Genomic DNA, 14,882 nt, shown 5'->3' on the forward strand with positions numbered 1-14,882 from the left:
GACCAAAACATTATGAATTAAGGAACATAAACCAACAGGAAAAATAGGTTAAAGGAAGTAGAGTTTATTTAGGGGAATATTTCAAAAACCTAGTAGAGTATGCACTAGCTGGTTTGGCTCATTGGTTAGAGCATTGGCCTGTGGTCTGGCTGTGGGTACGATGCCAGTCAAGGACATGTACCTCGGTTGTAGGCTTAATCCAGACCCCAGTTGGGGTACATGTGGAAGGCAACCAATCAATGTGTCTCCCAGTCCTTTCCACCCTCTCTGAAAAATCAATGGAAAAAATATCCTCTGGTGAGGATTAACAACAAAAAAAACTAGTAGCGTATCAAGAACAAAGAACCTAAAAAGTGAGTTTTTAGAAAATAATAATAGAATAGTAGAAATTGAAACCCCAATTAAAAGAAGATAAAATAGAGGCACTCTCTCACAAAGTAGAGCAAAAGGAGAAAGAATAGAAAATTGGAAAGAAAAGATAAGAAAGTAGCCACTGAGAGGAGTACTCAAAAACAAGCGAGTAAACCAAGGAAAACGGGGGAAATCCTGAAAAGGGAAAATAAGCATAAGAGAGTGGGGGAAGGAATCCCCTGGATGATAATGGAGATCCTAGAGTGATAGTGAAAGATCTTTTATGAAAATAACTGGGCAAGCAGAGAAAACTGGTCCAGATTAGAGAGTTTGGGAAGGCTGTAGTGAAATTGATTGACGCTGTAATGTGCTTCATAATAATAAAGGTTTAAACAGTGTAGAGTAATGGGATTGAAGTGGTATCTATATATATAAAGAGCCATGGTCCGTAACATCCAAAATGACCAAAAGAACAACCAAACACTGGGAGTCAGTCCTGCAGTCAGTGCTGTGGGCGCCACGGCGACCCAGCACTGACTGCTCAGGGGGCTGCGGATCAGGCCCGGAGAGAGAAGCAGGGTCTGATCCACAGCCTCCATGGCAGCTGATCAGCCCTTGCCTTTCTTTCTCTTCAGGCCTTGCCAGCAGCCGTGGGGGCTGCTGATCAGCCCCGCCATTCTGATCAGGCCCAGAGATAGGCCCGGAGATGCTGACTGGCATAGAAACTGACCAATCAGAACCAAATATGGGTGACCTGCAAGGAGCCAAAGGCTGCCTAGGAGGTAGAGCTTTTGACACAGACTGGCATAGAAACAGACCAATCAGAACCAAAATGGGTGAACTGCGAGGAGCCAATGGCTGCCTAGGAGGCGGAGCTTTTGACACTGACTAGCATAGAAACCGACCAATCAGAACCTAATCTGGGTGAACTGCGAAGGCAGAACCTAAGGTGGGGGCTGAGGAGGGGTTTTAAGGGCAACAGCTGTTTGGTGTAAGGTGTAAGAAGGCGGTTCAATTTTTTAATGACCAGTTTGGCAGTATAGTGCATTTAGCTGGCTATCAGTCTAGATATAGGGATTATGTATTTTTGTCTGCCAAGAGCATCTCCTCCTGCTAAAAAAGGCCCCCCCCCCATTTAAGCAATCCTATCCTATATAATCTATCTATACTAATAAAAGGGTAATATGCTAATTAGACCGGGTCGACCAGCCATCTTTCAGGTGTCTGACTTCCTTCTGGAAAAAGCCATGGTGGTGGGGGCCGAGGCAGAGGAAGTTAGGGGCGATCAGGTAGGCAGAGGCAGTTAGGGGCAATCAGGCTGGCAGGGGAGAGCAGTTAGGATCAAGATGAGGCTGGCAGGGGAGGGCAGTTGGGGGCGAGATCAGGCTGGCAGGGGAGGGCACTTAGGGGCGATCCGGCAGGCAGGCAGGTAAGCAGTTAGGAGCCAGCAGTCGCAGATTGCGAGAGGGATGTCCAACTGCCGGTTGGATTGGGCCTAAACCGGCAGTTGGACATCCCCCAAGGTGTCCCCGATTGGAGAGGGTGCAGGCTGGGCTGAGGGACCCCCACCCCCCGTGCACGAATTTCGGGTACCAGGCCACAAGTTAGATACATAAAAAAGCAGAGAGGCAGGGTTGGAGATAAGGAACAATTATTAACTCCAGGGAAAATAAAATGTAGTTGAAGACAGGAAAAGTAACCGAGGTGTGCTACCTTTCTCAGCTGTGACCAGCATTTACAGACTCATCCTATATAATAATAGATATGCAAATTAGCCGGGACGCCATAACATCACGACCGCTCAGCAGGAGGCATGCATAGCGGGAGCGGGTGGGTGGGGACTGCCATCACCAGGAGGGCCTCCAAGCTGGGCGGCCCCGGGTGGAGGCGGTCCCTGTGCGGCCCAACCCGGAGGCCGCCCAGCCCCGGGGTCAGCCCCTGGCTCTGCTATCTTGAGTTTGTGGTTTCCAAGGAAACAGCCTGAAGAGATGATAAACTCTACACAAATGGCTTAGCTGGCGCCTATGTAAGCAGCGGCTTTGTTTAAATCGAGCCTTTCCCGCAGTGAATGACCCCAACCCTCCCTGGATCAGGCAGGTTCCTGTGGAGTGCAATCTCCATGCAATACAACGGGGGCCCCAGTTTCATCCCTGGTGATCTCATGCACATTATCTCGGGGCAGCGGGGAAGGAAGGCAAAGGGCATCACGCGGGGCAGCTCTGGCAAGCAAGCAGAAGGAAACCATGTCTGGCAGACACTCCCCTGCCACCCCCTTCAACGTGTAAGAAGAATCAAATAAACCAATACAAATACCCCTCCCCACCCGGGAGAGATCTGGGACTGAGGGGCATCCCTCCCAGGCATTGCATACCTGCTTCCCACCCCCTTGATCCAAATGGACAAGTTAGGGGGTTTAGGGGAGGAGGAGGAGCCTTGCAGGAAGGGGATCCCCAGAACCGCACCCCTGCCCTCCCTCTGGACCTGACCTCTTGGAGTGCAGGGCTTGACTCTGCCCCCAGCAGATTTGCATATCCCAGACCCTCCAGTGCATCCAGGCACTAGGCATTCCCGCGTCTTCCCTGCCTCCCAGCTGCTGACCCTCCCTGTCTCCTACCCCAGAAGCACTCTGTCCTCCCCAACTTTCCGTCTTTATAGCCTAAATGCATGGTGGGCATTGTTGCTTCTCCACAGATTTTATTTGATAAGAACCCAGTGAACTCGCTTAGCAACTGAGTTGCTCAGACTTCATCAGGGACAACAAATGACACACCTTACTTGGCTTTGATAGCAAAGCAATCTTATTCTTTTATTTTTTTAAATAGATTTTTATTGATTTCAGACAGGGAGAGGGAGAGAGATAGAAACATCAATGATGAGAGAGAATCATTGATCAGTTGCCTCCTGCACGCGCCCTACTGGGGATCGAGCCTGCAACCCAGGCATGTGCCCTTGACGAGAATCAAACCTGGGACCCTTCAGTCCTCAGGCTGAAGCTCTAGCCACTGAGCAAAACCAGCTAGGGCAAGCAATCCTATTCTTAAAGACTTGATTTTTGTCATAAACAAGTGGATTTGAATCATATCAAACCAATATTTTTTAATGAGATGTTTCTTCATTTCTACTAATGCAATTTTACCTTAAAGCTTATGTTGTATAATCTATACTAATAAAAGGGTAATATGCTAATTAGACTGGACGTCTTCTGGACATCCTTCCGCACAAAGCCACGGTGGTGGGGGCTGAGGTAGAGGCGGTTAGGGGTGACCAGGCTGGCAGGGGAGGGCAGTTAGGGGCGATCAGGCTAGCAGGCAGAGGTGGTTAGGGGCGATCAGGCCAGCAGCAGAGTGGTTAGGGGCGATCAGGCAGGCAGGCAGGTGAGCAGTTAGGAGCCAGCAGTCCCAGATTGCAAGAGGGATGTCCTACTGCTGGTTTAGGCCCAATTCCACAGACATCAGGCCTAAACAAGCATTCAAACATCCCCCAAGGGGTCCCAGATTGGAGAGGGTGCAGGCCAGGCTGAGGGACCCCCCCACACACACACACACACAAATTTTGTGCACCGGGCCTCTAGTTATATTGATAATGACTACATTACTTTGTTAGGAGGATGGGAGTATTGAAAGCATTATGAGGGTTGTAGAGAGCAGCATAGAGATACATAAGAACTGAGGCCTCATATTAAATGGAAGAAACTGGTATTTCAACAAGTAATAATACATATATATTATTTAGAGATAAAGAGGTAATCACCTAAAAGGGAGTTGAGAGATGAGGCAAGGGACTGCTAATTTTTATGCAGTCATATAGAACTAGTTAACTGGCTCTATGCATATACTAGTACAACTGTGATGAAAATAAAAACTATAGTATGATTTGTGCTTTTTTTAAAACTGTATGCATAGATTTCTACTGTGTTCTTATAGACTTGTCTCAGGTTATGTTAAAAAAATAGATTTTGTCCTGTAGAGACCGATAATGTCTTGTCTGTTTTTGTTATCAGATCAGATCCAAGCTGTGAAGACATGAAAAGATAGTATTTGGAAACCTCAACAATGTCAATTCAAGGAATATATCTTAAGATAAACTGAATACATTAAATTTTTTAAAGATGTTGGTACATCTAAGAATACTTTATAATCTGCTTGCATTTATGGACTCTGAATAAAGTTTATAAGAATATACGATTTCACGTATGCTAATCTGGCCATTAATTATATGAAAATAAATCCTCAGAAAGGATCCCCAGAATATCAACCTCTTGGTAAAGGTCTACACTTGTTCGTAATGAGAATGTTAAAATCCATCTCAATATCTCATCGTGAATTATGATATCTTCAGTGTATTTTTTCATTGTCTTCAAAAAAGCTTATAGTATAACTACAGTGGGATTGTGCTTGTGAAAAAGAACTTTAAATATTTATAAGGGACCATGGGTGATTAATGTATATTATATTTTTACTATATGTCACCATCAATAAAACATAAAATGTAATGTACCAACTAGTGTGCTTTGTTTATGCTGAAATAATAATGCTGTGTTAATATGGTATTTGGTGTTTTACTGTCAATTATTTGTCAACCTGAGACCAAGTTATGCTGAAGTTATTTATCCAGTGAATATGTATTGGGTAGCTCTATACCTGTACTAGTCTGGCACCATACTACGCAATGGTGATAGAAGGTAAATTAAACATATTCCTTATCCTCAGAGAACTTAAAATTTAATGAGGCAGAATTTGAGAATTTTTTAATATATTTAATTTTTTATTTCATTGGCTGAATGAAAATATTTTATCCTAAGATTGAGTCATTAAAATGAATTAATGTGTGATTCTTCAATAATTATAACTGACTTTCTTTAAAATTCTTCCAGTTTACTACAGCACTTTGTTGAAATAGATTGTGATTGACCAAACTGTTTTGTTTTTTTCTGAACAAAAGCTGCTACATAAATGTTCTTTAGAATTTTAAACATATCTCAGGTATCCACAGTATTCAAATTGTGTTATTCTCAAAACTTAGAGACCACTTAGAATTATGAACTCTAAATAGAAGCTTTGATTTTAAATTAATCACTGGGAATCAGTATAGAAAGCAGTGGTGTCAATTCTAGGAAATATTGCATATAAAGAAAAACTGGAATGTTTGATGTGTAACATCTTAAACATACTTAGCTGTGGAAATGATAAAAAACAGAGGCAAAAGGTGAGCATTAAAGATGTGATATAATAACTGTGGTAGTGGTATGTTTCAGAGATTTGAATAAAATGATTTTAAAACTACAGTAAAAGTTCTGTAATATACTTTCTCACAGTCCTGAAATCCCAGTGACTTGGAATTTGTCAAGTTCAAAGTTATCCAGGATATTCTACTGGTTCCGCATTTTCAGCTAGCTTGCCAGCCTTCCATAAATTGTTTTGATGAGGACAAAAAGTGAGACTCATTAATTGAGTGGACTCAAATATAAAAAGGACATTATGAAAACACTGAATGTGATTTAACAGAAAAACTAGTATTCTGTAACTATTTTAGGAGGATGCAGTACAGTAACAACACTAATAGTTATTAATCTGTGATCACTACATTTTGAGCAAATTATATCACACATGATTTTGTATCACTTAATTCTCACAATAGCCTTATGTGATAGGTTCTATTATTTGTTTTATAGATAAGAAAACTGAAGCCTAAAGAAGTTAAGTCATTTGGTGAAGGTCAGAGAGCTAGTAAATTGTGGTGCTAGGAATCAGAACCAATCTGTTTAAAGTGGATGATTCAAGAAACAAGAATATTACAGATATTAGAAATATAGAGGTGTCTGCTATAAAAATAGTTACAAGTATTGAAAAGGTTCTCACTGTGGAAGGAGACCAGGATGGGGATGGGAGGTGGTCAGAGATAAGGGACTAGTTTTTGTGTTTTTTTTTTCTTTTTGCTTGTTTTAAGTCTATTAATACCTCAGATTTTAAATTCTGGGCATAAATGACTGATAAATAATTCTTAGGTTGATACTCAGTTAATTACTGTCCCACAAACTACAGTAGTAACTCGTACCTATGCAAATATTGAGATAAAAGAGAAGTACTTTTTCCTTTGATTTCATGTTCTCCAAATATAAACATCAATTCTTACTCTAAACTTTTAAGTCAAGATTATGTAGAAGCAGTTGGGCAACAATAGCCACATGATGCCATGTAATGTGTATAAGCTGAGGTTATTGGGTTTGTATTTAACATGCAATTAAAATTTATTGCATTCTAAAGCTCAAGCAGGTGCTTTTTCATGTTTATACATCACTGTGTAACAAATTTTACTCTATAAGCTCTCCATTTCAATATAACACCTCATAAAGTGTTCAAAACATCCTGTTATATGTTTTGCATTTAAATATTTATATATGGCCCTATTCAGCTTGTGCTTTGTAAATTATGAAAGGGCTGAGTTTTATATATTTGTTTTTCATTTATAGGTTGCCAGCTAAAAATTATGAATTGTCTCCTGATTCCTCAAGTTATTTTTTTCCTTTGGAATTTTTGGGACACCACATTGTTATTTACTCTTGCAAATAGCTATGACAGATAGATTCTGCATGTAACTCTCGTACATATAAAATACTGTAGTATTTTAACTGACTTTGTGCATATTTTCTGCTTTCTGATTCCCTCTTCTTAGTTTTAAAAAATAAAAGTGATATTAAGTGAAATTGATGTTAAAATAGGTTTTTATTTCTGTGCCTGAAAAGAAATACTATAATGATTGGAAAATGGTTATTGTACTTATTTATTTTTTTTAAACAAGTCTACTTTTTAAAAATATATTTTTATTGATTTCAGAGAGGAAGGAAGAGGGAGAGAGAGATAGAAACAGCAATGATGAGAGAGAATCATGGATTGGCTGCCTCCTGCAAGCCCCCCACTGGGGATCGAGCCCACAACCCGGGCATATGCCCTTGACCAGAATCGAAACTGGGACCTTTCAGTTCGCAGGCCGAAGCTCTATCCACTGAGCCAAACTGGCCAGGGCTGGTTATTGTATTTAATTGACTGTTTCAGGCAACTTACTCCATTTTCATAGCGAATCTCCTTCAATAATGATGCTTCTGCTGGGGACTGCCTCGGGACCATTGCTCTTCCTTCTGATCATTCGATTTTTGTGCACACTTGGAGGCCTCATCAACATACAGTGTATTGGGTTTGGGTTTTTGTTTGTTTTAAATTTTTTATTGATTTTTAGAGAGAGAGAAACATCAGTCAGCTGCCTCCCATGCACACCCCAAGCAGGGATGGAATCCAAAATCAGGGTATGTGCCCTGACCAGTAATCAAACCCACCACCCTTTGGTGTACGCTGTACAGGGATGACACTCCAACCAACTGAGCAACACTATCCAGGGCAACATATAGTGTTAAACTGTTTTCTTGAGATTTAAACCAAGAATGACAAGTTAGATCCTCCATATTTCAAGTCACAGAGTAATGCTAGAAGTCATATAGGAATGGCAGGTATTTTGAAAATAAAATTTGGTTAAAAATGTAGTAAAACATTTTTATAGCTTTTGCTATGTGTCATGCACTTTATATAAGCACTTTACATAGGATGGAGCAAATATAGGTTTGCAGTTGTGTGTACATGAAACAGGGTTTATTCTTATAGTATTATTTATTAACTAGAGGCCTGGTGCATGAAATTTGTGCACTTAGGGTCCCTCAGTCCGGCCTGCACCCTCTTGCAGTCCAGTAGCCCTCGGGGGATGTCTGACTGCCAGCTTAGGCCCGCTCCCTGCGACAGTCAGACATCCTTAGTGCTGTCGTGGAGGCGGGAGAGGCTCCCACCACTGCCGCTGTGCTCGCCAGCCATGACCCCGGCTTCTGGCTGAGCAGTGCTCCCCCTGTGGGAGCACACTGACCACCAGGGAGAAGCTCCTGCGTTGAGTGTCTGCCCCCTGGTGGTCACTGTGTGTCATAGCAACAGGTCCTCACACCGTTCAGTCGATTTGCATTATATAGGATTATTTTATCATTTTCCATACCAACAACTGTGAACCTACTTTTGCCCCACCCTGTATACAGGCAGAGCATGTTTTATTGAACTTCACTTTATTGCCTCTCACAGATGTTACATGTTATACAAATTGAAAGCAAGACCCTCCACCAGCGAAAGGATAATGTGTGACTTTATTGCAGTGGTCTGTATTCCAACCCACAATATCTCCAAGGTATGCCTGTATTAATTTATTTAAACCTCAACAATCTTATGAAGTAGATGCTATTATTATCTCTACTGGAGGCCTGATGCACAAAATTCATGCAAGAGTAGGCTTTTCCTCCCCCATCTGCCGGCACCAGCTTCCCTCTGGCACCCAGGACCCAGGCTTCCCTCCAGCCACCAGCAGGCACCCAAGACCCGCGCTTCCTTCGCAGCCCTGTCCTTCGCAGAAGGACATCCGGTCTAATTAGCATATTACACTTTAATATTATAGATTATACAGATCAGGGGTCAACAAGATTTCCAAGTCCTTACATCAACACATATCTCTTTTTGTGTACCCCTTGAGCTAATAATGATTTTATATTTTAAAGCCTTCTTTGTTTCTTTTTTGTTTTTATATAAATCATTTTTTATTGTTCAATTACAATTGACATACTGTTGTATCACTTTCAGGAGTACGCCCAGTGATTAGACTTTACATAACTTTCTAAGTGATCATCCCAATAAATCTTGTACCCATCTGACACCGTACATTGTTATTAGAATATTATTGACTATACTTACTATGCTGTACTTTATATCAACATGACTATTCTATAACCACAAATTTGTACTTCTTAATCCCTCACCTTTTTCACCCAACCTCCCTCCCATCTGGCAGCCATCAAAATATTATCTGTATTTATGAGTCTGTTTCTGTTCTGATGGTTTATTTTGTTTTTTCAGGTCTGTATTTATTGCCATATTATTGCTCATATTTTTATATTTTTTTCTTCTTAACAAAGAACCTTTGATAATTTATATAATACGGGTTTGATGGTGATTAATCCCTTTAGTTTTTTCTTGTCTGGGAGGCTCTTTATCTCTCCTTTGCTTCTAAATGATAGCTTTCCTGGGTAATCTTGATTGTAGGTCCTTGCTGTTTATCATTTTGGATATTTCATGTCAATCCCTTCTGGCCTGCAAAGTTTCTGTTGATAAATCAGGTAACAGTCTTATTGGAGTTCCCTTGTAGGTGACTAACTGCTTTCTCTTGCTGCTTTAAAATTCTCTCTTTAAACTTTTGCATTTTAATTATGATATGTCTTGGTGTGGGCCTCTTTGGGTTCATCTTGTTTAGGACTCTGCACTTCCTTGTCTTGTATGTCTATTTTCTTCACCAAGTCAGAGAAGTTTCCTGTCATTTTTTCAAATAAATTTCCAATTACTTGCTCTCTCTCTTCTCCTGCTGGCACTCCCATGAAATAAATGTTGGTACGCTTGAAGTTGTCCCAGTGGCTCCTTACACTATTCTTATTTTTTTTAATTCTTTTTTCCTTTGCTTTTCTGATTGTTTTCTGCTTCCTCATATTCCAAATCACTGATTTGATTATCAGTTTCATCTACTCTGCTGTTCATTTGCTGTAAATTATTCTTCATTTCAGTTAGTGTATCCTTCATTTCTGACTTATTTTTTTAATGGCTTCCATGTCCTTTTTTATACTGCTAAGTTCCCATTAAGTTAATTGAACATCCGTATAACAGTATTTTGAACGTTGAATCTACCGTGTTTCCCCGAAAATAAGACAGTGTCTTATATTAATTTTTGCCCCCAAAGACACGCTAGGTCTTATTTTCAGGGGATGTCTTATTTTTCCATGAAGAATACAGTACACATTTATTGTTAAATGAAAATAAAGGAAATTTATTACCTGTATACGGTACGGTAGTACGGTAGTTGTCAACACAAACCAGACAAACTGAATCCTACAGTATCAAGAATTTACTCATTTATTCAATGACAATCATGTCATCATCTTCTGGAACATCATCATAACAATCCAATTCCTGAATTTCCTGGTGAATTTCTTGTGACTCCATTTCTTTCAGAATCAGTGGACCAAATCTCTCATGTTTAGCAATAGCACTGTCTTTAAATGAGTACTTCTTGTCAAGGTAGCCTGCTCGCAGTGCATTTGCAATGCAACTGTCAGTGATTTTCTCCCATGAATTCTTCACCCAAGTCACAACTTCTTGCAGTTTAAGTTTCACAAAGTTTCCACACTGATTTCTCTCCATTCTATTTTCAATGTAGTCATTAATCTCCATGCGCAAATTGTCTTTGAATGGCTTGTTTATTGCAATATCAAGAGTCTGGAGATAGGCCGTCATTCCTGCGGGAATCATTATCTGATCTATTTTTCTTTCGTGAAGAAATGTCTTCATGTCTTTAGCGAGGTGAGTGCTGGCTGCATCCCAGACTAGCAGACCTCTTTGGCTCCCTCGCATAACAAGCGGCAGCATTAAATCGACCCACTTCCTTATAACTGCTTGTGTGGCCTAGGCTTTTTCAGTTTCAGGAATAAAAATGCCCAAAACATGTTCAATCTTTTCCTTCTTGCCCTTAGAAATGATTAAAGGTGGGATTTTAGTGCCATCCAGACGAATTGCCAAAATACAGGAAACACGTGCACTTTCGTAAGCAGTGGAGGGAATGTACACTAAGGAGGCACCCCGCTGTTCAATTGTTGTTTGAGATGATTGGCCCATAAACACTGCAGTTTCATCCATAGCAATCATGTTGGAAAGATTGTATTTAGAGAAGTCAGCATCATCAATAAAGGACTTGAATGCAAGTGCTCGCTTAATAACTTGAGTATCTTCCAACCTAAACAATGTTGTAGATCTTCTTAAAGACAGTTCACTTCGCTGAAGGAAATTATCCAGCCAGTGTTGTGATGCTTTGAAGTCTTCGGGGGCTATGTCAAACTGTGGTGCCATTGCAAGGGCAAATTCTTGAATCTGAGCCCTATTCACAACCAAAGCCTTTGCTCTCCTGTCAACAACCCATTCACAGATCAGGTCTTCCAGCTCGGAAAATAATGGTTGCCGACCTGATCCACACTTGTGCTTTTTAGCATTTCCCTTGTCCACTTGTTCAATGAGGTTACCATACTCTGCTCGCCATTTTCGGACCAATCAGATACTCAACATCTTCTCTTTGCAGAAAGCAGTAAGATTTTGGCCCCAAGAGTCTTCCACGATTCCTTTCTTGTACTCCACGGAGTAGCTTTTTCTTTTTGTGCTCATTTCTAGGGGTAAAAAAAAGGAATTGGGGTATCAAGGTGCGGGGAGGGGGATCACTCAAAATGACACAGGGGGGATCAGAGGGGGGAATCAAAATGGCACAGGACAATCAGAGGGGGGATTACCATTTTAGTAACCCCTTTTGATCCTCCTGTGTCATTTTGATTGTCCCCTCTGACCCTCCTGTGTCATTTTGATTGTCCCCTCTGATCCTCCTGTGTCATTTTAAGTGATCCCCTCCCCCCACCCCTGTGCCACTGAACACCTTCACCAGACATCCCCCCTACCCCTTTATCAGACATTTACCCCCTGGGGCCTGCCTGGGGACTGTCACTGGGCTTGCTGGGACCTGGATCTGGGCTGGAGCAGGGTCTGCCGCTGACTGAGAACCTTCAGTCATCATGAAGGTGGCCGCGAGCATCAGGTAGTGTCACCAGAGACAGACCAGCACTCACCACCTTTGCCGCGTCCCGTCCGCTCTAATCCTCCTGTTCTTCTACACGCATCTGCGAAAGTCTCCTCCTCTCTCCTTGCCCCGCGCTCACTGCTCACTCCGACCTCTGCTCTGCCTCCACACAGCAGTGACGTCAGGACTCCGCATAAGGTCACTGGTTGCTAGACGCCAGTTGGGGCGGCCCTAGCGACCAGTTTACAGTAAATTAATTTTCATTCTGAGACAGAGCCTGGGGGCCTTATTTTCGGGGGATGCCTTATATTTCACTCAGAAGGAAACCTGTAAGTAGGTCTTATTTTCGGAGGATGTCTTATTTTAGGGGAAGCACGGTAGTTGATTGCTTATCTCCATTTTGTTTATTCTTTTGCTTAAGTTTTGTTCTGTTCTTTCATTTGGGACATGTTTCTTTGTCTCCTCACTTTGCAGCCTCCCTTTGTTTGTTGCTACGAATTAGGTAGAACTGCTATATCTCCTGAGCTTGGTAGAATGGCCTAATGTAGTAGGTGTCCTATAGGGCCTAGTAGCACAGCCTCCCTACTCACCCAAGTTGGGCATTCCAGGTGCACTCCACCCACTGTGTGCAGTGTGTACACCCTCCTGTTGTAGTTGAGCCTTGATTGCTGTTGGCACATCAATGAGAGGGATTTACCCCCAAGCCAATCAGCTGTAAGGACTGACTGCTATCACCAACCACCATGGGGAATCAGTTATGCAGGGGTCCACTCTATAGTGTAGGACTTCAGCAGGGCTCTGGTGCCCGCTGAGTCTGGCCCATGAGTGTGTCACTTGTGGAGGTGGTTGGGTAGTGGTGCTTTGATGTGGTCTCAAGCTGTCCACCAGGTACACTGGCTCTGAGACTCTGCCGCCACCAGTGTTCTGCCCAAGCCACCTGGCATGAGCTACAAAGCAACCTGTAAATGCCTACTTGTGCTGAGCTTGGGAGGTGCCAAGGTGAGGCCAAGCTGCAAACCAAGGTCAGCTGCTGCTATTGCCCGGCCTGGGGCTACTTATTGAGAGGTATGGGGCACACTAAGGCCAGATGCTGTTGTTTGAGAGATTTTAGGAAAAAATGAATTGTGACCTAAGACAAGCCATTCATATTGAAAAGCCACTGGAAACAGCCTCCGTGAGCCTGCGAATTGGGTGGGGCAGGATCTCAGGGAATCACCAGGGCAGGGCAAACAGTGATAGCCAGGTTGATGGAGACTCAGATATGGTGCCCACCTGCCAGCTTTGTTGGGGGGCAAGGGGTGCTCAAAAAAGGAACAGTGGCCTCTGCAAGTACTTCTGTCTGGGAGACAGCTGCCCCTCCTGCTCTTGCCCTGATGCCAGATAATTCAGTTCCTCCCCATATGTCCTTGGTGCCTTTCAAGCTGCTGTCCAAGCACTGGAGCTCAGAGTGAGTAAGTCAAAGTAAGTTTGTGCTTGGGCCCTTTAATAGGAACTTCCTGGGACTCCATGAGCCTCTGTCTCCCTCAGCCTCAATTCCCACTGGTTTTTATAGCCAAAAATTATGGGGACTCCTCTTCCTGGCACTGAAACACTGGACTTGGGGGCCTGGTGTAGGGCTGGGACCCCTTTTCTCCTCAAGAGGAATCTTCACAGCAGAGATATCCCTCCTGATTTTTATCCACCACATGTGGGTGGGGGACAAGACTATTTCAAGTTTCCATCTCTCCTACCAGTCTCACTATGGCTTCTTTTTTAACTCCCTTGTTGTAGGACTTCCATTCAGCTAGGTTTCAGGAGTTTCTGAATGATGATTGTTCTGTACATTAGTTGTAATTTTAGTGCAGTTGTGGGAGGATGCAAGTACCACATTTACCTATGCTGCCATCTTGACCAGAAGTCTAAAGCATTCTTTAATAAAAAGAAAGTAAAAATCGAAGCAATAGATACTATATGCAGCCCACAAAGCCTAGAGTTATTTACTGTCTGGTGCTTTACATAAAAACTTTGCCAACCAATATCATAGATGATGAAACTGAGGCAAAAGAGGTTATAACTTGCCTATAGTCATAGTGCCAATAAAGAGAAAACCCCAGCTTTTGAGTCTAGACAATCTGGCTACAGAATCTGTATTCTTAACCTCTAAAGCAGGGGTCCTCAAACTTTTTAAACAGGGGGCCAGTTCACTGTCCCTCAGACGGTTGGAGGGCTGGACTATAGTTTAAAAAAAAAACTGTGAACAAATTCCTATGCGCACTGTGGGCCCGGGACGAGTCGGCTGCTAAGCCTGACAGGCAGCGGCACCCGGCGGGCCAGATAAATGTCCTTGGCGGGCTGCATGTGGCCCGCGGGCCATAATTTGAGGACACCTGCTCTAAAGGCTTCTCAAAAAGCTAAAGACTATAGACTCAAATGGCTGAAAAGCCATGCTCTTTTCCCCCCAATAAGGTTGACATATTGGCCTTCTAAAGTCTTTTTCCTTCCTCCTCTTTGTTAATCCTTACCTAAGGCCATTTTTTTCATTGATTTTTGTGGGGGTTTTTAGAGAGTGGAAGGGAGAGGGGGGAAAGAGAGAGAGAGAGAAAGAGAGAAAGAAAGAGAAACATCTATGTGAAATGCATCAGTTGGTTGCCTCTCACATGTGCCCCCCCCCGACAGGGTCGGGATCAAGCCTACAACCAAGGTACGTGCCCTTGACTGGAACTGAACCGAAGACCCCTCAATCCGCAGGCTGATACCCTATCCACTGAGCCAAATTGGCAAGAGCTTTCCTTCCTCTTTAAATGGGTGGCAGCACATAGCGTAGATTCTGAAACAACAATTGTATTAATGTGTTTAAGTGAGTCACAGAATGA

At 42.6% G+C, this 14,882-nt stretch overlaps 1 protein-coding gene across 1 annotated transcript in view; it reads left to right on the forward strand.

Moving 5' to 3' along the window:
• The window catches only part of ARL6 (ARF like GTPase 6), a 43,541-nt gene extending 36,490 nt beyond the window's left edge, over positions 1–7,051 (forward strand). The window contains exon 8 of the mRNA XM_080655128.1: positions 4,352–7,051. Within this exon, the coding sequence (XP_080511254.1) occupies positions 4,352–4,377 (26 nt within the window). The 3' untranslated portion in view covers positions 4,378–7,051. The remainder of the gene's footprint in view (positions 1–4,351) is intronic.
• Positions 7,052–14,882: the final 7,831 nt, after the last annotated feature.

Source organism: Plecotus auritus (genome assembly GCF_963455305.1).
Source record: "Plecotus auritus genome assembly, chromosome: 2".
Classification (NCBI taxonomy): Eukaryota; Metazoa; Chordata; class Mammalia; order Chiroptera; family Vespertilionidae; genus Plecotus; species Plecotus auritus.